Source organism: Tympanuchus pallidicinctus, unplaced genomic scaffold (genome assembly GCF_026119805.1).
Source record: "Tympanuchus pallidicinctus isolate F22 unplaced genomic scaffold, pur_lepc_1.0 scaffold62, whole genome shotgun sequence".
Taxonomy (NCBI): domain Eukaryota; kingdom Metazoa; phylum Chordata; class Aves; order Galliformes; family Phasianidae; genus Tympanuchus; species Tympanuchus pallidicinctus.
The window spans coordinates 19,420-44,765 of NW_026294783.1; the positions used below are offsets into that span (position 1 = coordinate 19,420).

General features: G+C 50.4%; 1 protein-coding gene across 2 annotated transcripts; it reads left to right on the forward strand.

Annotated features, from left to right (window-relative positions):
* The first annotated feature begins 100 nt into the window (after positions 1 to 100).
* Positions 101 to 23,855, forward strand: MAPK15 (mitogen-activated protein kinase 15). Of its 2 annotated transcripts, none has more exons than XM_052665192.1 (13): positions 101 to 223; positions 2,390 to 2,488; positions 2,865 to 2,894; positions 3,983 to 4,073; positions 5,699 to 5,829; positions 5,985 to 6,148; positions 7,794 to 7,933; positions 10,158 to 10,215; positions 12,734 to 12,871; positions 13,111 to 13,216; positions 19,077 to 19,362; positions 20,534 to 20,685; positions 22,987 to 23,854. In XM_052665192.1, exons 1-13 carry the CDS (start codon positions 155 to 157, stop codon positions 23,230 to 23,232), a joined length of 1,710 nt encoding a protein of 569 aa, XP_052521152.1. In that variant the 5' UTR covers positions 101 to 154; the 3' UTR covers positions 23,233 to 23,854. The 2 variants fall into 2 exon arrangements, with proteins under 2 accessions (XP_052521152.1, XP_052521151.1); XM_052665191.1 differs by having other exon boundaries at positions 103 to 223; positions 20,537 to 20,685; positions 22,987 to 23,855.
* The last annotated feature ends 1,491 nt before the right edge of the window (positions 23,856 to 25,346 follow it).

Here is a 25,346-nt window from a genome sequence, read left to right on the forward strand (position 1 = left end):
GAATAAAGCAAAGCGCACTGCAACACCGCGCGCTTTGATGACGTCAGAGCGCTCCCGGTGATCCCGGCGCAAAGCGCACGGCTCGCAGCACCGCCGTGTCGCCCTGTGCGCATGCGCGGCGCGTCCGTTCCCACGGCGACGGAGAGGCGCCGCAATGAGCGAAGCGGAGCTGGACGCGGCCGTGGCGGGGAAATACGAAATGAAGAAGCGGCTGGGAAAGGGGGTGAGCGGATGGGGGGGCGGGGAGCTGCTTCGGATCTTTGCCTTCGGTCGTGGTTCCGTCCCTGCTGCTTAAACCGAGCAGAACGGAGAAAATCAGAGGTAACAGCTCGATAACTGCTGCTGCTGTGGGTCCCTATGGCACCCTATGGGACCCTATAGCACTGCTATGGGTCCCTGCAGGACTTTATGGACCCTATAGCACTCTGTGGGTTCTTATGGCACTCCTCTGGCTCCTTATGGCATCCTATGGATCCCTGTGGCACTGCTGTGGGCCCCTATGGGATCCCTGTGGCACTGCTATGGGTTCTATGGCACTGCTGTGGGCCCCTATGGCACCCTAGGGATCCTTTTGGCACTGCTGTGGGTCCCTATGGTACCCTATGGGACCCTATAGCACTGCTATGGGTCCCTGTAGGACTTTATGGACCCTATGGCACTCTGTGGGTTCTTATGGCACTGCTATGGATCGCTATGGCACTCCTCTGGCTCCTTATGGCATCCTATGGATCCCTGTGGCACTGCTGTGGGTCCCTATGGTACTGTTGTGGGCCCCTATGGCACCGTAAGGATCCTTTTGGCACTGCTGTGGGTCCCTATGGTACCCTATGCATCCCTATGGCACTGCTGTGGGTCCCTGTGGCACTCTAAGGATCCCTATGACACCCTATGGATCCTTATGGCACTTATGACCCTAAGGCACCCTTTGGGTTCTCTGGGCAGCTTGGTCTGCTGTTTGATGACCCTGCACACAGCAGGGGGTTGGAACCAAATGAGCATCGTGGGCTTTTTCAACCCAGGCCATTCTGTGACGCTATGGAGCTGGGCATTTAACCTGAATTTTGGCTGTTCTGGATGGCTGTTAATGAATGAGGTCCTTGCAGATGCTCGTTACTCGGTCTGCCCTGTGGGACAGATCCAACTTTCTTATTTCTGGTCATAGATTTGAATCTTTCCGCATTCTAAGGAGTGCTTTATGGCTGCACAGTGGTGTCATTGCTTTCGTGTTAATGTTTAAATGTCTGCACAAAGTCAAACAGTTCTGTGTTTGCTGAGTGGTTTTCATACTTAGATAAGAGATAACGGCATTCAGGGGGACTTCCCAAGAATGTTTATGAACCTGGAACATAGAATCACAGAACCATAGAAAGGCCTGGGTTGGAAAGGACCACGATGATCACTGAGTTCCAACCCCCTGCTTGTGTGCAGGGTCACCAACCAGCAGACCAGGCTGCCCAGAGAACCCATAGGGTGCCACAGGGATCCATAGGGTGTCATAGGGATTCATAGTGTGCCCTAGGGACCCACAGGTTGCCATAAGAACCCATGGGGTGCCATAGGGATCCACAGGGTGCTATAGGGACCCATAAGGAGCCATAATCATAAAATCCCAGCATGGCCTGGGTTGCACAGGAGCACAGTGCTCATCCAGTTCCAACCCCTGCTGTGTGCAGGTCGCCAACCAGCAGCCCAGGCTGCACAGAGAACCCACATTGATTGAGATTGATCGGGTGCCATAGAGATTGATAGGGTGCCATAGGGATCTGCAGGGTGCCATAGGGATCTGCAGGGTGCCATAGGGATCTGCAGGGTGATATAAGGATCCCCAGGGTGCCTTAGGGATCCACAGGGTGCCATAAGGATCCACAGGGTGCCATAAGGATCCACAGGGTGCCATAGGGATCCATAATGATCCATAGGGTGCCATAATCATAGAATCATCCTAGAATGGCCTGGGTTGCACAGGAGCACAGCGCTCACCTGGTTCCAACCCCTGCTGTGTGCAGGTCGCCAACCAGCAGCCCAGGCTGCCCAGAGCCACATCCAGCCTGGCCTCCAATGCCTGCAGGGATGGGGCATCCACAGCCTCCTTGGGCAACCTGTGCCACTGCCTCACCGCCCTCTGGCTCAAAAACTTCCTCCTCATATCCAACCCAAACCTCCCCTATCAGTTTAAAACCATTCCCCCTTGCCTTGTCAAACATGGGTTCAGGTCCTTTGGTCAGAGTATAGATGTTCTCAGTCCTCCAATGAACAAAGTATTAATTATTGGACTAATTTCTCTTTCTTGTAGGTAATTGTTGAGTTTCTCTACTGAATTCCCACGCTGAAGGTCTGAATTCCGCTGGGATGCTGCAGTGTTCCACTCACCTGTCCTTTCCCCCTGCAGGCTTACGGCATTGTATGGAAAGCAATTAATCGCAGGACAGGAGAAATAGTTGCAGTTAAGAAGATTTTTGATGCTTTCAGGAACAGAACAGATGCTCAGGTTAGAGACCATTTATAACATTTACGTGGCCCTGAGCACCACATCCAATGGCTGTGATACACAACCAGGGATTGGGACCCAACCGCCTCCCTGGCAGCCCATGGCAGTGCTGAACAGCCCTGTCTGTAGAGAAGTTCCTCCTGAGATCCAACCTGAACTTACCTGGATGGAGGATAGGATGTCCTATAGTATCTAAATCTGGAGAGCACCCGTATCCTCACCTAACGGAGCAACTGTTTGTTTTGTTCCCAAGCCTGTCTGCTATATGAAGCTTTCCGCTCCCTTAGAAATGCGAATGGGTTTTCCTTTCCCACAGGAAGTCCATGCTCTCTTCTGTCATTCTGCAATGTGATAACGATTTTTTGTTTCTTTCTAGAGAACGTTTCGTGAGATTATGTTCCTACAGGTAAGGTCCATTTTCCCAATACTCTTTGCTTTTCAGTTCTCTCTGATGTTCACATATTTTCTTCTCGTCCTTTTTCCAAGTTCAGTGTTCAGTACTGAAACGACCTTTCACTTTTTTTTTTTCGCTGCCTTGCAAAGCAGTCATTAGAAATTCAAGAAAGTCATGTTCCCCTGTGCTCAGCTCTGTGAGGCCGCACCTCGAGGGCTGTGTCCAGTTTTGGGCCCCTCACTGCAAGAAAGATATTGAGGCCCTGGAACGTGTTCAAAGGAGGGCAATGAAATGGTGAGGGGTCTGGAGCACAGGGCTGTGAGGAGAGGCTGAAGGAGCTGGGGATGTTCAGGGTGAGAAGAGGAGCTGAGGGCAGAGCTCACTGCTCTCTATGGCTGCTGAAGGCAGGCTGCAGGGAGCTGGGGGGCGGCCTCTGCTCTCGTGCCATCAGTGATGGGAGCAGAGGGAACGGCTTCAAGCTGCGGCAGGGGAGATTCAGGCTGGACGTGAGGAAGAATGAGGTGTCAGAAAGGTGGGCAGCACTGCAATGGATGCCCAGGGAGGTGGGGGAGGCAGCGAGCCTGGGGGTGTTGAAGGAAAGGCTGGATGCTGTGCTGAGGGACGTGGTTTAGTAGGAGCTATTGGGAATAGGTGAACGGTTGGACTGGGGGAGCTTTGAGGTCTTTTCCAACCTTGGTGATTCTATGGTTCTATGATTCTATAAAACACAGTGACCCAAATGCAATGAAGAGATGGTTTGATTCGTCTGCCCAGAGCCACATCCAGCCTGGCCTGGAATGCCTCGAGGAATGGGGCATCCACAGCCTCCTTGGGCAACCTGTGCCAGTGCTGGTGACTGAATTTTACTCACACGTAACACAGCAGCATTTGCAGTACTGATTCCTTATACAGAACTTTTGAATAACTGACTGGTTCCATATTGTGGAGGAAGATTAAATACATCTTATATTTCAGTAGAAGCTTAATGAAGGAAACTGCACATTACTGTTTGTTCTAGAGAATAATACAAAAGGAAATAATTACAGTTTTCTTGTGTGATTCACTCGACTTTGACTGCTGGGTCTCTCTTCCCTCTGCAGGAATTTGGAGAGCATCCCAATATCATCAAGCTGCTCGATGTTATCCGAGCTCAGAACAACAAGGACATCTACCTCATTTTTGAGTCTATGGGTGACTGAGCGTTGTTGGCTATTTAAACATAGCCTGTCTTGCAAGTTATCTTTCTTCCTTCCCTGTTGTGATTAGATGGGAACAGCAGCCATGCTTTGGAGGGAATAATAATGATGAGAGCATTGTTGGGTTGGAAGGGAAGGAAGGCAGTGAGCATCAAATCAGAAGACTTAGAGAGATAGAAGAGATGGCAGAATTGCATATAGAAGAGACTGTATGTAGTTCTACTGTAACAAAACTGTGTAATAATGGAGCAATTACTGTAGCATAATCTGCAAGTAATAGATATTACAGTGATAATAGAGACTGCAGGCTCGAGCTCAGACTGACTGCAGTCACTGGTGGCTGGGAGGTTCCATTTTAGTGACTGTTATCTCTAATATTTTTTAAGTGATTTGGATTTGAGACTTGAAGGTATAGAATTATAGATTATAGATTGGCCTGGGTTGAAAAGGATCACAATGGTCACTTAGTTTCAACCCTCTGCCGTGGGCTGGGCTGCCAACCCCCAGACTAGGGTGCCCAGAGAACCGATAGGGTGCCATAGAGATGCATAGGGTGCCACAAGAACCCATAGGGTGCCATAATCATAGAATGATCACAGAACCCCAGCATGGCCTGGGTTGCACAGGAGCACAGCGCTCACCTGGTTGCAACCCCTGCTGTGTGCAGGTCGCCAACCAGCAGCCCAGGCTGCCCAGAGCCACATCCAGCCTGGCCTCCAATGCCTGCAGGGATGGGGCATCCACAGCCTCCTTGGGCAACCTGTGCCACTGCCTCACCGCCCTCTGGCTCAAAAACTTCCTCCTCACATCCAACCCAAACCTCCCCTGTCTCACTTTCAAGCCATTCCCCTTGTCCTGTCACCACCCACCCTCACACACAGCCGTTCCCCTCCTGTTTCTCCACTCCCTTCAAGTTCTGGAAGGCCACAATGAAGTCTCCCTATGGTGACCCACAGCTTCTTTAGGAGGGGGAAGCACTGATCTGTCTGCATTGGACCTTTAGGTTGGATGTTAGGGGGAAGTTCTTCACAAGGAGAGCGGTCAGGCCCTGGAACGGGCTGCCCAGGGAGGTTGTGGATGCTCCGTCCTTGGCCGTGTTCAAGGCCAGGTTGGACGGGGTCCTGGGCAACCTGATCTGAATGTGTGTTTGGTGGCCCTGCTGGGCAGGGGGGTTGGAACTGCGTGATCCTTGAGGTCCCTTCCAACCCGGGTGATTCTGTGATTCTGTGATTCTGTGATCTGTGACCCGAAGGAGCAGCATGCAGCTATGGCAGGGGAGGGTCAAGTGGGTAAAGGTTCTTAAGTGAGAGTGTCTAGGCACTGAAGCAGCTCCCCAAGGGTTCATGGCACCAAGCCTATCAGTGTCAGAGAAGAGTTTGAGCAGTGCTCTCAGACAGACTGTGCTTTCTGTGGAGCCAGGAGTTGCTCTTGATGATCCTTATGGGTCCCTTCCGTAGTCTGCGATTCTGTTCTTCTATCGCGATGCGATCAGCGGTTGAAGCGTTCACCTCCACTGAGAGTTCAGTTGAGAGGCTGCAGTCTGTAAAATGTCCATCCTGGCCTGGTTTGGAGCAATTTTATATTTGCAACTCAGTAATCTTCTCCTGCTGTGTATTACAGAGACAGATTTACATGCTGTCATTAAGAAGGGGAATGTGCTGAAGGACATCCACAAGTGTTACATTCTCTATCAACTCCTGAAAGCCACTAAATTCATCCATTCAGGAAATGTTATTCACAGGGATCAGAAGGTATGTTTCACTTCCTAGGCCTTATCTTTCTATCAGCCTTTCTGTTAAACACTAACTGGAAACGTATGAGAAGAACACGACTGGTAGAAGGATGTTGATGACCTTCTGCCATTCAGAGCGTAAAGAGCTTATTCGTTTTCCCTTCTTCAATTCAGCCTTCGAATATCTTGCTGGATGCAGACTGCTTTGTGAAGCTCTGTGATTTTGGGCTGGCCCGTTCTTTGTGTCAGATGGATGAAGAACAAAGCAGCCCTGCCTTAACAGAATACGTGGCCACGCGCTGGTACCGAGCCCCTGAGATCCTGCTTTCCTCCCGGAGGTAACGGCCTGCTATGAGCAAAGGGGTGGCACTGTGCAATTCTTTCACTGCTGGGGGAAATTTCTGATTGAGAAGTCTTAAATCCTTTCATTTTGGATGTCTCTGGGTGCAGTGGGAGGTCAACAGTCCATTTTCTCAACATGCATTTAAACTTCTCTCATTACATGTATGTTTCCTTCCTGGCTTCTTAGGTTGACCACTTACCTACAATATCAGCTCATCTGTTTATTGTCTTTTCTCCCACAAACCTATTTTTTCTCTCCTTAAATCTGATTCATTGCAAAATTTTGTTGAGTGCCTCTGTGCTCTTATTCAGAATTTGGCTTTAAGGACTCAGGGAGGCAGATTTTTTCCTCAATTTGCTACTTTTCACAGCATCACAGCATGGCCCAGGTTGGAAGGGACCCCAAGGATCACGGAGCTCCAACCCCCACCACAGCAGGGCCACCAACCTCCCCATTTCACAGCAGCCCAGGCTGCCCAGGGCCCCATCCAACCCGGCCTTGAACACCTCCAGGGATGGACGGGGCATCACAGCCTCTCTGGGCAGCTGTTGCAGCCCCTCACCACTCTCACAGCACAGAACTTCCCCTGACATCCAACCTCCAGCTGCCCTCCCTCAGCTTCAAACCATCCCCCTCGTCCTGCTGCCATCTCCCCTTCCCAACAGCTGACTGCCCTCCTGTCTGCAGGCTCCCTTGAGGCACTGCAGGCTGCACTGAGGTCACCCCGCAGCTTCTCTCCTCCATGCTGAACGAGCCCAGCTCCCTCAGCCTGTCTTTGCAGTGGAGGTGCTGCAGCCCCTGATCATCTTTTCAAGCACATTGCTTTTCTTTGCTGATGAAGCTGAAAGCTTTGGCTTATTCTGCTTTTGCCTAAGGAAGATTTTCAGTACTAGCTGATGCTTCCCGATAGAAAATACGTGTGGGTTTTATACCCCAAGTTTGAAATCTGGATGTTGTGCAGACTGTCGTTTTGATCTGTTGGAGTGAGTCCAGAGGAGGCCATAAGGATGCTCAGAGGCTGCAGCACCTCTCCTACGAAGACAGGCTGAGAGCTGGAAAGTGAAAAGACTTCGGGGAGACTTCAAACCTTCTTAGTATTTAAAGGAGGGCTGTAGGAAAGCTGGGAAGGGACTTTTTACAAGGGCGCGTGGTGATAGGAGAAGGGGAGTAAAAGGTAGGATGTAAAAGTGGGGAGGCACTGGATCAGTTTGCCCAGACAAGGTGAGGACGTCCCATCCCTGGAGCTGCTCAAGGCACCTGGATGAGGCTCTGAGCAATCTGGGAAGTCCCTGCACGTTGCAGTGGGGTTGGAACTGGTTTGTCTTTAAGGTCTGCTCCGATGCAAACCTTTCTGTGGTTTATCCACTGTTTGCCATCATTCTTTCTAGCTGCATTACGCCCTGAAAAATCACATGACACCTATCAGTTGTTTCTAAGCAGCAGCTTTGTATCTTCACTGTTGGTAATGTGACCAGTAGATGTTGCCTTGTTCTGAAACCCACCTTTAATATATTTCCTTCTCTGGTTTTATATGGAATAAAAGAACTTACTTAATTTTCTTGCAAAATAAGGCAAAATAGATTATAGGAATGCCAGGTACTAAAAAGACAGACCAAACTCTGTTCTGTTCTTCTTTGTAGCTACACTAAAGGGGTGGACATGTGGAGCATTGGCTGCATTCTGGGCGAGCTGCTGCTTGGGAAACCTCTTTTTCCTGGAACATCAACCATCAATCAAATAGAGCAGATCTTGAGGGTCATTCCTGCCCCATCCTCAGAAGGTAAGGCTTTTCCCTATGGAGGAAGTTACTTAAAGAAGAGATAAAAAGAGTGTAAGAAAGCAGCCTGTCTGGATCAGAAAGAAGATATCCATTAGATTTTCTTCTAACATCTTCCCAAGGAAGGAAATCTTAATAGAGAAATGCTAATTTTGTAATAAAACAGACCTGTCTTTGATTAGATGAGAAGGAAGAACAAGGCCTTCAGAACATTTTTAAGTTTTATAAAATGGCAAAGGTTTAAAACACAGTACCATACCTCAGTTGGACTGGTGTAGTCATAGTAAATTGTAATTTTGGTCTGGAAATCTAAATAATAGAATGAATCATAGAATGGCCTGAGTTGAAAAGGACCTCAAAGATCATCCAGCTCCAACCCCTGCTGTGTGCAGGTCGCCAACCAGCAGCCCAGGCTGCCCAGAGCCACATCCAGCCTGGCCTCCAATGCCTGCAGGGATGGGGCATCCACAGCCTCCTTGGGCAACCTGTGCCACTGCCTCACCGCCCTCTGGCTCAAAAACTTCCTCCTCACATCCAACCCAAACCTCCCCTGTCTCACTTTCAAGCCATTCCCCTTGTCCTGTCACCACCCACCCTCACACACAGCCGTTCCCCTCCTGTTTCTCCGCTCCCTCCAAGCACTGAAGGCCACCATGAGGTCTCCCCTCAGCCTTCTCTTCTCCAAGCGAAACCATCCCAGTTCCCTCAGCCTTTCCTCACAGCAGAGCTGCTCCAGCCCTCTGCTCATGTCCAGCTTCTCATCTACCAGGACCCCCAGTCCTTCTCCGCAGGGCTGCTCTCATGGGGTTCTTTGCCCAGTCTCTATCAATACCTGGGTTTGCCCCAACTCAAATGCGGCACCTGCACCTGGCCCTACTGAACCTCGTTAGATTTCACTTCTCCAGCCTGTCCAGGTCCCTCTGGATGGCTTCCCTTCCTTCAGTGTTCGGACTGCAGCACTCAGCTTGCTGTTATCACAAACTCCCTGAGGCTGCACTCGATGCCGTCGTCCGTCATTGATGGAGACGTTGAAGACCGACTCCTGAGGGACACAAACTTGTCCTCCTGCACCCTGACACAGAACCATTGATCACAACCCTTTGGCTGTGTCCTAATCCATCCAACAGTCCACCCTTCAAGTGAGGGATCCATAGGGTGCTATAAAGACACATAGGATGCCACAGGAACCCATAGGGACCCATAGGGTGCCATGGGGTGCTATAAGGACCCATAGGGTGCCATAAGGTGCTATAAGGACCTATAGGGACTCATAGGGTGCCACAGGGATCCATAGGGTGCTATAAGGACCCATAGGGACCCATAGGGACCCATAGAGTGCTATAAGGACCCATAGGGTGCCATAGGGATCCATAGGGTGCTATAAGGACCCATAGGGACCCATAGAGTGCTATAAGGACCCATAGGGTGCCATAGGTATCCATAGGGTGCTATAAAGACACATAGGATGCCACAGGAACCCATAGGGACCCATAGGGTGCCATAGGGTGCTATAAGGACCCATAGGGACCCATAGGGTGCCATAGGGATCCATAGGGTGCTATAAGGACCCATAGGGACCCATAGAGTGCTATAAGGACCCATAGGGTGCCATAGGGATCCATAGGGTGCTATAAGGACCCATAGGGACCCATAGGGACCCATAGAGTGCTATAAGGACCCATAGGGACCCATAGAGTGCCATAGGGATGAAACTTTTCAAACAAGGAAAACTGAACTGTGAGCAGCAACTTTTCCATGAGATTTGTAGGGAACTGAGAAGCAAGATTCTGAAAAAAACCACGATTCCATTGCAACTGTTGACTAAAAGGGTCTGACAGATCCGTCCAGGAAGCAGCTCATGGTCATCAGTCAAAAAGAACCCAGAAGTGCCGGAGCAAACAGCTGGATCTCTCATTCTCTGTGCAAAGCAGTGCTTTGGAGCAGGTCGTTTTGCCTCACATGTCTTGGTGCTTCCAGCTATGGAGTATAGGAGCACATGTTTATGAAACCCGTGAGAATGTAAATAGAAACTGTGAACAGTATTAGAAAATGTGTAAGTAAATATTCTGTCCCCACTCCATAAGATTTCCTTCTGATCTCTGTTAGAATAATTTTCTATGACATTTATTAGGCTGATTTCCTCTATGCCATTTTAATGCCATATATTTGCTTTCCTGCATAAACTACAAAGCTCTGCTGATCGTCGACTGTAATTTTGTTATTGCAGATATTATGGCTATGAAATCAGACTACAGGGCCTCAATTATTGACCGCATGAGTTCCCGGTAAGCTCTGTATGTTAAATGTGTCTCAGATGTCAACAGCTGCTGTTTAGTGTGTACAAAAAGTTATCCCAGTGTTACCTGCCAGTGCTGGCACAGGTTGCCCAAGGAGGCTGTGGATGCCCCATCCCTGCAGGCATTGGAGGCCAGGCTGGATGTGGCTCTGGGCAGCCTGGGCTGCTGGTTGGCGACCTGCACACAGCAGGGGTTGGAACCAGGTGAGCGCTGTGCTCCTGTGCAACCCAGGCCATTCTAGGATGATTCTATGATTATGGCACCCTCTGGATCCTTATGGGTTCCTATGGCACCCTATGGGTCCCTATGGCACCCTATGGATCCCTATGGCACCCTATGGGTTCTTATGGCACCCTACGGATCCCTGTGGCACCTTATGGGTTCTTATGGCACCCTATGGGTTCTTATGGCACCCTATGGATCCCTATGGCACCCTATGGGTTCTTATGGCACCCTATGGGTTCTTATGGCACCCTATGGATCCCTATGGCACCCTATGGGTTCTTATGGCACCCTATGGATCCCTATGGCACCCTATGGATCCCTATGGCACCCTATGGGTTCTTATGGCACCCTATGGATCCCTATGGCACCCTATGGATCCCTATGGCACCCTATGGGTTCTTATGGCACCCTATGGATCCCTATGGCACCCTATGGATCCCTATGGCACCCTATGGGTTCTTATGGCACCCTATGGATCCCTATGGCACCCTATGGATCCCTATGGCACCCTATGGGTTCTTATGGCACCCTATGGATCCCTATGGCACCCTATGGGTTCTTATGGCACCCCATGGGTTCTCTGGGCAGCCTGGTCTGCTGGTTGGTGACCCTGCACACAGCAGGGGTTTGGAACTCCATGATCCAGGCCATTCCATGATTCTATGGTTGCAAACTGTTGCCATGTGTACTTTCTCCAAATTAGAAATTTTACTTTCCTGAGTTGTTTGGGTGTCTATGGGGGCTTATTTTAGCATGTAGGCCCACAGCATCACAGGTGGATGTTGGTGGTACGGCAGGAGAGGCTGAACGTTCCCACCAATATTCCATTACATTCTGTTGTCGTGTGACAGATGGCTGTCTGGCAGAATGGTGTCTGACATGGAAGCGTAGGTAGAAGTGGCAGAAATGCATAGCAGTGGTGACTGTGTTTAGAGATTGTGTTTCGTAGCCCAGAATTTGCTCTCTCAAACAGTGTCACTGTGCTCTTTGTAACTGCTGTCGTTTCCAGGGAAGTAAATAGGAGGTACTACAACTTACTTATTACTTACTTAATATTACTCATGTAATACTTCTTATTACATGAGCTATGTAATATCATTGGTTCACACGTGGAGAACATGAATCTATTTAGGCTGACAGCTTCGTTCCAGCTGTTTAATGACTCTCAGTGTGATTTTCAGGTTTTTTCATTGTATGTCTCGTGGTTCTGTTGAATTCTCCTGCTATTCACACAGACCACAACATAACTCTGCTTAAGTCAATTATTCCACACCTAATTAGTAAATATTAGGAAATGCAACACTTCTGCACAAGCCTAAGGCCATAGCAAGCTAGGCACCAGTTTCTAATGACTTGTACCCGTATCTGCCATGGTCTGGGCATCCCTCCTCATCAGGGAATTGGCAGTACTGTCCTCCTAGCTATGAGCTGTGTGGATTCTCTGGATGCTCAGTGATAAACCTGATGTTTAGAGGGTTGGGTGAGGGCTCAGACCTTGATCCACTCAGAATCATAGAATCACAAGGTTGGAAACGATCTATAAGATCATCCAGTCCAACCATCTCCTCATCACCATTGCCACCACCAGCACTAAACCACATCTCACAGCTCCTCATCCAGATGCCTCTTGAACGCCGCCAGGGACGGCGACTCCACCACCTCCCTGTGCAGCCATTGCAGGGCCTGAGCACCCTTTGAGAGAAGAAGTTCTTCCTTATGTCCAACCTAAACCTCCTCAAACTCCATCAGGTCTCTCGCTGCTCATGTGACCAATGCGTGCCTTTTTATGATGACTTCTTCAGCTGGCCTCCCATAGTCTCCTTCTGGCTTTCCGAAGGATAAACATCCATTTATGAACGCCACAGAGGGATGTGCCCACAGATGCTCGAGTCACCGGGCGTGAGGTGTGTGAGGGAATTTGGGCAAATACCTGCAGTGAATTTCACCTCCAGCTGTGTGGGACTTCACACCCAAGCTGGCACGACTTCCTGAAGTGATGAAACACCAAAAGTTGCCTCGTCTGTGCCACAGAGGGAGAGAACTTGTTGCACTGTGCTGTGCCTCGGGGGAGTGAGAGGATCTTTGGATGTGAGGGCAGGCAGATGGGTGCTGTGGCTGAACCAGAGTCCTGACTCCAGCTGTAATGGTCCCCTCTGTACCAAAGAAGGCACAACGAAGGCACAATGAAGGAGCAGTGCCCTCAGGTCCCTTCCAACTCTCAGGACCCTGAGGACTGTGAAATAGATGATGTGAGCTTATCTCATTGCTTCCTAACTTGCAGGCAACGGGTAACGTTTGAGGAGATTTTACCATCCTCCACTCCTTTGCCTGCCTTGGATCTTCTGAAGAAGCTTTTAGTGTTTAACCCTGACAAACGACTGACGGCAGAGGAGGCCCTGCAGCATCCCTATGTGAAAAGGTGAGCAATGCCAGTGTGCCAATCCCTGCATTCTGCTCAGATGTTAGAGAGCTGCTTTCAGCATGAGGTGCCTTTATGCTAATTGTGGAAAGAAAAAAAGAAGTTAATCCCTAACCCTCTCCAAGCCTGTTTACTCTAGAGGTCACGCTAGATGATTGAACAACAGTTAATTCAGCATAATATTAATCTGTGGAGCTGGTTTAGTCTCAGTGCCTTACGCCATGCTGTCATCTTCCTAGGTTTCACTGCCCTGCCACGGAGCCCTCTCTGGGTTACGATGTGATTCTTCCTTTAGCTGATGACACTCAGCTGTCTGTGGCAGAATATCGAAACAAACTGTATGAGGTACATTCTTTTGCCCTGTTTTCTGAAGCCTTAATCCCCCCAAGGATCTGTCATTCTTGGACTGACTGAATTCTGCCATTTTCTTCTATTTGCCTTCCCTTGGGCTTTCCTTACATCCTTACGGTGACAGCGTGGTGTTTCATATCATTCACACAGAATCACAGAACACTTGGGTTGGAAAGGACTGCAAGGATGATGAAGCTCCAACCCCCACCACAGCAGGGCCACCAACCTCCACATTTCACAGCAACCCAGGCTGCCCAGGGCCCCATCCAACCTGGCCTCGAACACCTCCAGGGATGGACGGGGCATCACAGCCTCTCTGGGCAGCTGTTCAGCCCCTCACCGCTCTCACAGCACACAACTTCCCCTGACATCCAACCTCCAGCTGCCCTCCCTCAGCTTCAAACCATCCCCCTCATCCTGCTGCCATCTCCCCTTCCCAACAGCTGACTCCCCTCCTGTCTGCAGGCTCCCTTTAGGCACTGCAGGCTGCACTGAGGTCACCCCGCAGCTTCTCTCCTCCATGCTGAACGAGCCCAGCTCCCTCAGCCTGTCTTTGCAGTGGAGGTGCTGCAGCCCCTGATCATCTTTGTGGCTCCTCTGCACCCTCTCCCACAGCTCCCTGTCCTTCTTGTGCTGGGGGCCCCAGACCTGTTAGAACAAAATGTGTTCTATCCATCAACCTGAGAAATGAGGCGACTGCTGCTGTGCGTCCCCAGTTCCTGCCAGTAGTGTGAGAAAGAAATGATTTTTGGAGACCAGATCTCCTGTGAAAAAGTGTAAATTTGCAATTGCAGTGGTGGACATCCTGCAAACAGGAGCACACAGCTGAAACCAAATCACAGCCCTGTATCCCCAGTGCCCCAACACCAACAACTCCTCCCACTTCCCCCTTATTGAGTACTCCAGGTTCACAATTTATCCAAGGCTTGCTATTGTATTTACAGCCTGATTCCATCAGCCTTTGATCTCTTCCTCACAATTCATTACCTCTTCTTTACTGTGTCTGCCCCATCCATCCAGGCTGGATGTGGCTCTGGGCAGCCTGGGCTGCTGGTTGGCGACCTGCACACAGCAGGGGTTGCAACCAGGTGAGCGCTGTGCTCCTGTGCAACCCAGGCCATGCTGGGGTTCTGTGATGATTCTGATTATGGCACCCTATGGCACCCTATGGATCTTTATGGCACCCTGTGGGTTCTCTGTGCAGCCTCGTCTGGTGGTCGGTGACCCTGCACACAGCAGGGGGTTGGAACTCAGTGATTATTGTGGTCCTTTTCAACTCAGGCCATTTTATGATTCTATGATCCCCCCAGTTACTGCATTACAACATGAGTCCCTGCCCAACTCCAGTTGCAGGTACAGATTATGCATAGATGGCCTGGATTTCCCATGTCCTTTATCTGGTGCCACTTGTGCTCCCAAACCTTGTGCTTTCAAACCTGGACAGACAGAGGTGCTCTCACTGCCAGGCTGGCCCGTGGGGACCCACTTACCTTTGTGCTCCAGACAGATGGAGCCATTCACTAACGAGAGGGCCTTCATCTTTGCTGCCCATTGTGCCTGCACACCTGCACACAGCTGCTGGCATAATGGGCAGGTGAGCCTTCAGAGCTGTAGTCATACATACAGGAAAATTTAGAGCCCCTCTCACAGGAAAGAGTTAAAAAATATTGGTAAGGTAGAGCAAATTGCATTGATTAGGTGCAGATAAGCATAAGTCCAGCTTTTTACATGAGACTGACTGTTTGAAGACCTTTAACCACTGATTTTCCACACTTGTTTTTCTGCAAATCGCCTAAACTTCTTTCCTGCCTTTGGTTCCTTCCTTAAGCACCCCATAATAATTCCTGCGTGAAACCAAACTGCTTTTCCCCTGCATCCCATAATGTGGCCAGCTCCTAGGCAGCAGCTGCCTTTCAGGTGATCTGGAGATCACTGCTCAGGGTGGGTTTCACACCCGGATGATGGGGTTGGTGGGCTTTGGGGACAGCTCTGGCAGGGGCCCATTGCAGCTCTTTGCTTCTCCTTCCTCAGGAGATCTCAGCTTGGGTTCCCATGGCGCAGCCCTGTGCTCTCCTGTTTGTGCAGATCTCGGGTGGGCTGATGGCCTGGGAGAAGCTTGGCGCTGTTATTTGGGGTCTGGTGCTTCCATTCTCTCTCTGAGCTCCTTTGTGGCTGTGCACATATAAAATACAGTTAATTGTTCAGTCAGTAGCTGTCAAGAGCCATTGCACAGTGCATCACAAACACAGAACTGACAGATCTCGGAACTGCAGCATCATAGAACGCTCCAAAGGTTGGCAGCTGCCCGCCAGGATCAATCACTGATTCCATCTCCTGCCTCCACTCAGGACCTCCCAAACCCCATGTTTGAGAGCAGTGTCCCAACACTCCTTGAGCTGCAGCATCCCAGGGCCATGCCCACTGTCCTGGCAGCCTGTTCCATGTCCACCACCCTTTTCCTAACCCCTAACACGACCCCCATCCAGCAAAGCTCCGTGCCATTCCCTGTTGCCATCACAAAAGAGCTGAAATCAGCTCCTCCATTCCCCGTTATGGGGAAGCCAACCACCAGAACCCCCACATCCCTTCCTATGGGGCTGCTCTCTGTCTCCTGTCTGCACATGGCAGAGCTATTAACAGAGAAGGAAGAGCAAGTGAAGGATAAATGCAGCTCCATAAGTCCTGTGATGGATAACCTTGTCGTTTGGGAAGAGTCTGTCTCTTTGTATGGAAGAAATAAGGGATGTCCCACGAGTCCTAGGAGCCGTATCTGGACACAGTAATGTGGAGACATACAGAACTTGAAAAATCAGAAATGATGTAATAATCGAGGGGAAAAAGAAAAAAAAAAAGGTGATGCTGGAGCTTGGACTGCGCAGGGAAAAAGGGAAAGCAATGTTCCGGTAGCTTCGGTATATGTGCTAAAATCAACAGGGAAATAAAAGCTGGACTTTCCCTTTGGTTTAAAAAAGGGGGAAAAGAATGGGTTAAAAAAGAAGAAAAATGAGAGCTTCAGCTGGAAAGGGAGAAGAGGGCATGGAATGAGGATCACACGTTGATGCTGGTTCTAAACTGGCCCCGTAATTTGGCTGTAGGTGGGTACAGAATGGGTGAAATAAGGTGAGGGGGTGAGATGTGCTGTAAAAGAACAGAGGAGGAGCGAGAAGGGCTGCAGGCAGCACAGGTAACTGAAGCTCACATTTGAGTAATGCTTAAGGGAGAGAAAGGACAGAGAGACAAATCAGATGTAACTGGGATGGGATGGAATGGACTGTGCTGCACAGCGGTGAGAGGCTGGGGAGGAAAGCCAGAGTGAATAAACGAGAGAATTCAAAGGAGCAGCAAAAGGGGATGCGATTTCAGGATGAACAATTTATCATTAGGAGGCAGAGCAGGAAGACGGTGAGAAGAGCAGGAGCTGGAAAATGATTGTAGGAGTTTGAAGGTAGTGAAACAGGCACTGGAAAGAGTGGCAGTGGGAAGAGAAGACTGAGAAGGAAGCTTACAGATGGAAAAGTGCAATGAGAATGGCTGCTAAAGGTGCCCACCTTCCCAGGGTGAGGGAAAATAAAGTTGGTTTGAAGAAAAAGAGAACTGAACCTACTTCAAATATATTTGAGGTCTTTGATAGAGAAAGAAACTAGCAAATTTTGCTGTGGAAAAGTGTTAGGAGTGATGCCTAAATGGAAACTGAACATAGAAAAGATGTTCTAAATGTTAGCAGGCTGCTCATAGTCGAGGTTAAAGGGTAGGAAACAAGTTTTAAGTGATTCTTGTCATGCGTGAAACTGGGCATGGCTGCGATCAGAGGAGGGTGAGAGCAGATTGCACCAAGACCCGAAACCTCGGAGGGGTTCTGATGCTGGGGGAATGGGTTGAGCTGGAAGAGGGGGCACAGAGAGGAGAAATTAGGCAGAAATTCTTTACTGTCAGGATGGGGAGGCACTGGAATGGGTTGCAGGGTGAGGCTGTGGATCTGTGGGTGTCCTTTCCTGGAAGCACTGGAGGCCAGGCTGGACGGGGCCGTGGGGGCTGCCGCTGCCTACAGCAGGGTGGAACAGCCTGCACTTAAAGGACATAGAATCATAGAATCACCAAGGTTGGAAAAGACCTCCAAGCTCCCCCAGTCCAACCGCTCCCCCATCACCAGCAGCTCCCACTGAACCACGGCCCTCAGCACAGCACCCAGCCTTGCCTTCAACACCCCCAGGCTCGGCGCCTCCCCCACCTCCCTGGGCATCCATTGCAGTGCTGCCCACCTTTCTGACACCTCATTCTTCCTCATGTCCAGCCTGAATCTCCCCTGCCGCAGCTTGAAGCCGTTCCCTCTGCTCCCATCACTGATGGCACGAGAGCAGAGGCCGCCCCCCAGCTCCCTGCAGCCTGCCTTCAGCAGCCATAGAGAGCAGTGAGCTCTGCCCTCAGCTCCTCTTCTCACCCTGAACATTCCCAGCTCCTTCAGCCTCTCCTCACAGCCCTGTGTTCCAGACCCCTCACCATTTCATTGCCCTCCTTTGAACACGTTCCAGGCCCTCCATGTCTTTCTTGCAGTGAGGGGCCCAAAACTGGACCCAGCCCTCGAGGTGCGGCCTCACAGAGCTGAGCACAGGGGATGGATGCTCCCCTCCCTGCTCCTGCTGGCCATTTCTGATGCAGGCCAGGCTGCCCTTGCCCTTCCTGGCCACCTGGGCACACTGCTGGCTCCTGTTCAGCCCAGCATCCATCAATACCCCCAGCTCCATTTCCTCTACGCCGTCCTCCAGCCACACCGCCCCAAGCCTGCAGCGTCGCCTGGGGTTGTTGTGGCCGAAGTGCAGGACCCGGCATTTGGCCTTGTTGCACCTCATCCCATGGGCTTCAGCCCAGCTCTCCAGCCTGTCCAGATCCCTCTGTAGGGCCTCGCTACCCCCAGGCAGATCCACACTTCCAGCCCATTTGGTGCCATCTGCGAATTTACTGAGGCTGCACTCGATGCCCTCATCGAGGTCATCAATAGAGATATTGCAGAGCCCAGGCCCAGCACTGACCCCTGGGGAACACCGCTCACAACCGGTCGCCGGCTGGATTTGACTCCATTCACCACCACTCTCTGAGCCCGGCCCTCCATGCAGCTCCTCACCCAGCCCACACTGCAGCCATCCAAGCTGCCGGCTTCTGCAGGAGATGCTGTGGGAGGCAGCGCCAAAGGCTGTGCTGGAGTCCAGGCAGAGCATCCACAGCCTTTCCCTCATCCACCAGATGGGTCATAGAAGGAGATCAGGTTGGTCAAGCAGGACCTGCCCTTCACGAACCCATGCTGGCTAGGCCTGATCCCCCTGCATGATCTCCCTCCAGACAATCTGCTCCATCACCTTCCCTGGCACCGAGGTCAGGCTAACAGGCCTAACCGGTCCCTTCCGACCCAAAGCATCCTGTAGTAACAGCCATGCAGAGGGAGCTGAGAGAAGGCTGTGAAGGAGCTGGAGTGAATGTCTGACCATTCATGAATCGGCTTAACAGGATTCTAGAGGGAGATGGGAAGAAGCAGCACAGTTCCCTTTTCCTTGGTGCATCGATTCTGCCTTTGAAATGCTTAATGCCGACTTTGTGTACTGATATTCCCCCTCAAGATGTACTAAAATCATCTATTGAGCCCAACCTTTTTCTTAATGCTTCAGCCCATTCTTTCTTTCTGCTGAGAATATTATGTTTATCTTCTTTCCGATGCCAAATTAATTTGCAAACTGTAATTATTTCATATCCTGGGAAATAATGTATTTGCGTGTTTGTCTCCTACAAACGTTTGTTTGTGTTTTATCCCTCTGCTTTGCTTCTTAGCTGTTTTAAGTCTAACCAGCTTCTCTTTTTTCTGTAGATGATCCTTCAAAAGAAAGTAAATAGCCACCCAAAGGAGCAAACGCAGAGAGGAGACACTGAATCGAGTCAATCTCAACCCAGACCATTCTTTCCATATTCCAATCCTGTGACTTTAACCACCAGGAAAAGCCAGGGAATGCCACCAGCACCTCTGCCAAAACATCCACACAGGGATGCTGGAAGCACAGCCAGTGTCCAGGCAGAGGTATCCAACCAGAGCAAAGACTTCTCAACATCAAAGATCGGTGTGATCTACAACCCCATCACACACTGTGCTGTTCAAAGTAGGTACTGCTGTGGTCCAGTGAATGCTCTCCTGAGAGAAAGGCTGAGGGAACTGGGCTGGTTGGGCTTGGAGAAGAGAAGGCTGCGGGGAGACCTCATGGTGGCCTTCAGTGCTTGGAGGGAGCGGAGAAACAGGAGGGGAACGGCTGTGTGTGAGGGTGGGTGGTGACAGGACAAGGGGGAATGGCTTTAAAGTGAGACAGGGGAGGTTTGGGTTGGATGTGAGGAGGAAGTTTTTGAGCCAGAGGGCGGTGAGGCACTGGCACAGGTTGCCCAAGGAGGCTGTGGATGCCCCATCCCTGCAGGCATTGGAGGCCAGGCTGGATGTGGCTCTGGGCAGCCTGGGCTGCTGGTTGGCGACCTGCACACAGCAGGGGTTGCAACCAGGTGAGCGCTGTGCTCCTGTATCTACCCAGGCCATGCTGGGATTCTGTGATTCTATGGGTCCCTATGGCACCCCACGCATCCTCAGGGCATCCCTATGGATCCTTATGGCACCCAATGGATCCCAATTGCACCCTATGGATTCTTAGGACACCCTATGGATTCTTAGGACACCCTATGGATCCTTATGGCACCCAAAGGTGACCTATGTATCTGCAGGGCCTCAAGGAAACCTATGCATCCTTAGCACAGCCTATGGATCCCTATGGCACCCAATGGATCCTTATGGCACTGCTATGGGTCCCTATGACACCCTATGGATCCCTATGGCACCCAATGGATCCTTATGGCACTGCTATGGGTCCCTATGGCACCCTATGGATCCCTATGGCACCCAATGGATCCTTATGGCACTGCTATGGGTCCCTATGGCACCCTATGGATCCCTATGGCACCCAATGGATTCTTATGGCACCCTATGGATCCCTATGGCACCCTATGGATTCTTATGGCACCCTATGGATCCTTATGGCATCCCATGGGTTCTCTGGGCAGCCTGGTCTGCTGGTTGGTGACCCTGCACACAGCAGGGGGTTGGAACTCCATGATCATCGTGGTCCTTTTCAACCCAGGCCTTTCTATGGTTCTGTGATTCATTCTGAATATTTCTGTCCTGTAAGAGGAAGGGAAGTGGCAAAGTCCGACTCTGTTTTTATATTCTGTCCCTACCTCAATGCATTCTTTGTCCTCCTGATTTTCCTACTTTTTCTCACGTTTTTCCTCCAGCAGGTAATGCAAATTCTGGTGCTGTCATCAGGAACCATTCTGCACCACCTCCTCAGCAGGGAAGAACTGCCAGCGATGGGAAGCAGAGGAGACAAATTATGTGGGCAAATGCAAATGCTCAGCTTCCTGCAAGCGTACAGAACCCTTCCCGTGTAAGTAGCAGTAATGCGCAGAAAGAAAGTTCAGTGACCAAAGATCATGATTTGTAACTCGGTACAGAAACTTGGATGAGAGGCAAGTGATGTCGATGAGTTATTAATTAATGAGTGCCCATCAGATGGAATGCAATTTCATTGCCTGTAGTGTCAGTCAAATGTACCAGTAGCTGAGTTCAGTAACACAGTTGGGCTTGCAGAGGATATGTGAACATCTGTACTGTAGTGCTGCATGGTGTGCTGAGTGAAATGTGTCTGGAAATCACCTGTCACAACTTGCTTGTAGATTCAGACAGGAGCTTTCATGCTCTGATCCTCAGCGCTGCAATACCTGCGTTCCCAATGTTTTGTCTGGTGCTGTAGTTTAAAACCCCGTGTGAAGGAATCACCGGGGGCAGAGGAGTGGCTTTCACCTTACACCTCCCACAAACCCAATGCTGACGGGTGGCTTCGTGAGCACAAACTTTTCCCTGGAATATTGAAGTCCAGGCATTCATGAGAACTGTGGAGTCACAGGATGGCTTGAGTTGGAAGGGCCACTAAGGTCATCGTTTCCAAGCCCCTGCCTGAGTCAGGCAGGACGTGAGGCTGCCCACGGCCCCATGCAGCCCAGCCTGGGGCTCCTCCAGGGCCGGGGAATCCACAGCCTCTCTGAGCCTCGCCAGCTTCTCAGTGAAAGATACGAACATCGTCATCTGTGGGTTCTGTGGGTTCTTGTGACTCACTGCCTGTCGCTGTAAGTGCCTGACAGGGAGAAGATCGTGCTGCACGCAGCCTGTGCTTTGTGTCTGTTCCCCAGAAGGCTCACACTGTCCACTGCCAGTGGCACTGGATGCCCATCAGCATTGTGACTGATCGTGTGTTTGGGAGGAATAATGGCATGCAGCAGTACAGGATGGGGGATGAGCTGCTGGAGGGGAGCTCTGAGGAGAAGGACCTGGGTGTCCTGGTGGACGACAGGTTGCCATGAGCCAGCAGTGTGCCCTTGTGGCCAAGAGGGCCAATGGCATGAGTCTGGGGTGCATTGCACAGAGCGTGGCCAGCAGGTCGAGGCGATCCTCCCCCTCTGCTCTGCCCTGCTGAGGCCTCACCTGGAGCACGGCGTCCAGTTCTGGGCTGCCCAGCACAAAACAGACGGGGATCTGTTGGGAAGAGTCCAGCGGAGGGCCAAAAGATGGTGAGGGGCCTGGAGCATCTCTGCTATGGAGAAAGGCTGAGTGAACTGGGTCTGTTCAGCATGGAGAAAAGGAGACTGAGAGGGGACCTGATCCAGGTCTGTAAATATCTGAGGTGTGGGGGGCAGCATGGCGAGGCCAGACTGTTTTCAGTGGTGAGTGGAGACAGGACAAGGGGAAACGGCTGGAAACTGCAGCATAGGAAGTTGTGCAGCAATGTGCGAAGGAACGGCTGTGCAGTGAGGGGAGGAGCAATGGGACAGGCTGCAGGGAGGGGGGGAAGTCTGTGGGTCCCAGTGTGTCTCTATGGGTCCCGATGTGTCTCTATGGGTCCCAACGTGTCTCTATGGGTCCCAATGTGTCTCTATGGCTCCCAATGTGTCTCTATGGGTCCCAACGTGTCTCTATGGTCCCACTGTTCACTGCAGCAGGCTGCCCAGGGAGGTGGTGGAGTCTCCTGCTCTGCAGATGTTCCAGACCTGCCTGGATGCCGACCTGTGCGACCTGCTGTAGGAACGGCTTGGGCAGGGGGTTGGACTCCATGAGCTCTGCAGCTCCCTTCCAACCCCTACAGTTCTGTCATTCTGTGATTCTGTGAAATGACGACTTTTCCATCTTTCTCAGCAGCAGCTGAGAAGTTCTGACATTCCAACTTGCTCCGCGCTCATTTTCAGCGCCCAGCCAGGCTCCAGCAACTCCTGTCCTCAGCCATTTGGGCAGTCTGAGTCATTGGCACACGATTAACCTTTATTCTGGGATTGGTGTCCGTCTGCAGCCTCCAGCTCAGACACTCACCAAGCCAGAAATTGATTGCCAGAAACCAGGAGGGGATTTTGGGGAACGATGGTCTGTTTTGTGCATTTATGTACAGCATTCACTACCTTTGGAAATAGTTACTACCCAAACAGGCCTTTTTGCTCCAGTGCCATTAGCTCATACTTGACGTTGCTATTCTAAAGCCTTTCTTCCTCATGCCATTTTCACCACATTGTCCTTAATGTTTGCTAGTTAACCTTCACGATGCCTTCTACTACTCAGGTGATGCAAATTCTGTGCTCCTTCTTTGTACTTCAGAAAGCTGTTTGCAGATTCCTAACTGCCTCGGCTTTTATTTCTCACACAGCACCCACGAAATACTCAACTCCACAGCAAAGACGTTCGCCCCCTTCAGAAATGCAGTAAAAAGATGTTCCATATGACCGCGAACGTGGGAGCTGCCGGCGATCCCAAGGCGTCCATGGGCAGTTATTCTCAGGCCTATGGAACCATATGCAAATCTGCCCTGCAGAGTCTTCCGATATCAAATTCCTCCCAACAACACGAGGAGCCAATATGGAAGAGTTCAACCCAGGCCTCGTCAGCCCCCTAACGAAGCCGGAACAGTGAATGGGAGCTCGGTACAGAAGGCATTTGTCCCAGCTGAACAGGAATTCACTGCTTGGAACAACCATACTGCTTTCCCTGGGACAAACCAGAAGGGAAAAGAGATAAATCCTTTTGCCTTCCAATCTTCCCAACTACTTGCTTCCATACCATGAGAGTTCTGTCCATGTTCCTTATTTTCGCTGCTGCAAAAAACCACAGAAGGCTGCAGTGTTCCACACCTGGCTGCCTTCAGACGCATCCACATTCCTTTGGTCAGAGGCACTGCCTCAATCCAGGCCCTTTTCGAGCAGGACAATTAACCATCTGCTTCCTGAAGATCAAGGGGGCTGAACTCCTCATCTTCATCTTCAAGTGTTTTATATCACGCTAATTGATGTATGACTCTTTCAGGGCAAGCGAATGAGCCTGAATAAGCAAAACAAGTGAAGATTACTTTCAACACAATCAAGTAGAAAAGCCTTTGAAGTGGGCTCTGCTAGAACGCTTCATGCTCTACCTACCACCTGTTCACAATAGAAGCGCTGCAACAATAAATCTTCCGTGTTGCACTACAAAAAAATGTGTATTTAATGGCTGTTTGCAGTCTGTAGAAGGGGGAAATACACAAGGGGTGTCCTGTTCGATATGTAAGATGATGGCAACTTCTCTTCTTTCAGAAAGCCAGAGATGCTATTGCTGCAGCACCATGAAGCTGTCACCGGGCAGCAGTGGGACTGCAACGTCACATCCCATAGTTTTCATTGGTCCTTTGCATTCTGAGTCCATTTACATAACGAGTCCATTCTGAAACTGGTCGAATGCTGATTCTTTATAATTCTTCTCATTTAATTTCTATAGGTCTCTATCTCGGAAACTGTACTTCACTTTTGAGAAGTTAGTGTTATTGGCTTTGGAGCTGTGGTTAAAGAGGGAATTCAGGCATTAAACTGCAAAGTGTGAGTAGTGCTGCCATTTTCCATTTTATGTTTTAGTACCTAAACACCAAAGTCTACGGTTAAATTAAAAAGAAAACAGCACCTTTACTTTTGGTATCCGGTCTGGTCACCTAAGTCTGGTAGGGGGTTGGAAATGCAGCTATATAAAACCCTATTTTATCCTGGTCTGTTCATAAAATAGGCAATTCCTGCTGTCTCTGAACAGCTGGTACAGCAAAGGGCAGGGAGAGGTCTGTGTGGGAGCATCCTACACAGCGTGCTGACTCTTGTAGTCTAAGCTGCCAGTTCCCATTCGCTGCAGCAGGAGCCTGGTGCTTATTTTAGGGTTGTGAGCGCACTGAAAGGGCAGCACCAACAGCTCGCAGGTCTCTTCCAGCCCCGTTGATTCTGTGATTCTATGATCTAATGCTCACTGTGAACAAGTCTCAGGTTGAGAAGTGATGGCCTATAGCACTACCTTTGTAAGAGTCTTAGAATGGCTTTTGTCATTGCCAACTGAATTATTCAGCTCTATGGAGAAAGACTTAGGGGTCCTGATGGATGAAAGCAGGATATAGAAAGGCCTGGGTAGAAAAGGACCATGATGCTCATCTGATTCCAGCCCCCTGTTGTGTGCAGGGTCACCAACCACCAGAGCAGGCTGCCCAGAGAACCCACAAGGTGTCACAGGGATCCATAGGGTGTCATAGGAACCCATAGGGTGCCATAAGGATCCATAGGATGCCATAGGAACCCATAGGATGCCATAGGGATCCATAGGATGCCATAGGGATCCATAGGGTGCCATAAGGATCCATAGGATGCCATAGGGATCCATAGGATGCCATAAGGACACATAGGGTGCCATAAGGATCCAGAGTGACATAGGGATCCATAGGATGCCATAAGGATCCATAGGATGCCATAGGAATCCATAGGATGCCATAAGGACCCACAGAGTGCCATAAGGACCCATAGGGTGCCATAAGGATCCATTGGATGCCATATGGACACATAGGGTGCCATAAGGATCCAGAGTGACATAGGAATCCATAGGATGCCATAAGGACCCACAGAGTGCCATAAGGACCCATAGGGTGCCATAAGGATCCATAGGATGCATATGGACACATAGGGTGCCATAAGGATCCAGAGTGACATAGGAATCCATAGGATGCCATAA

Bases quoted from the DNA above. Each gene is read 5' to 3' on its own strand.
- MAPK15 (XM_052665192.1), top strand. From the start codon at position 155: ATGAGCGAAGCGGAGCTGGACGCGGCCGTGGCGGGGAAATACGAAATG. The intron at 224-2,389 runs GTGAGCGGATGG...TTCCCCCTGCAG, and splicing joins AGAAGCGGCTGGGAAAGGGG to GCTTACGGCATTGTATGGAA. The intron at 4,074-5,698 runs GTGACTGAGCGT...TGTGTATTACAG, and splicing joins CCTCATTTTTGAGTCTATGG to AGACAGATTTACATGCTGTC.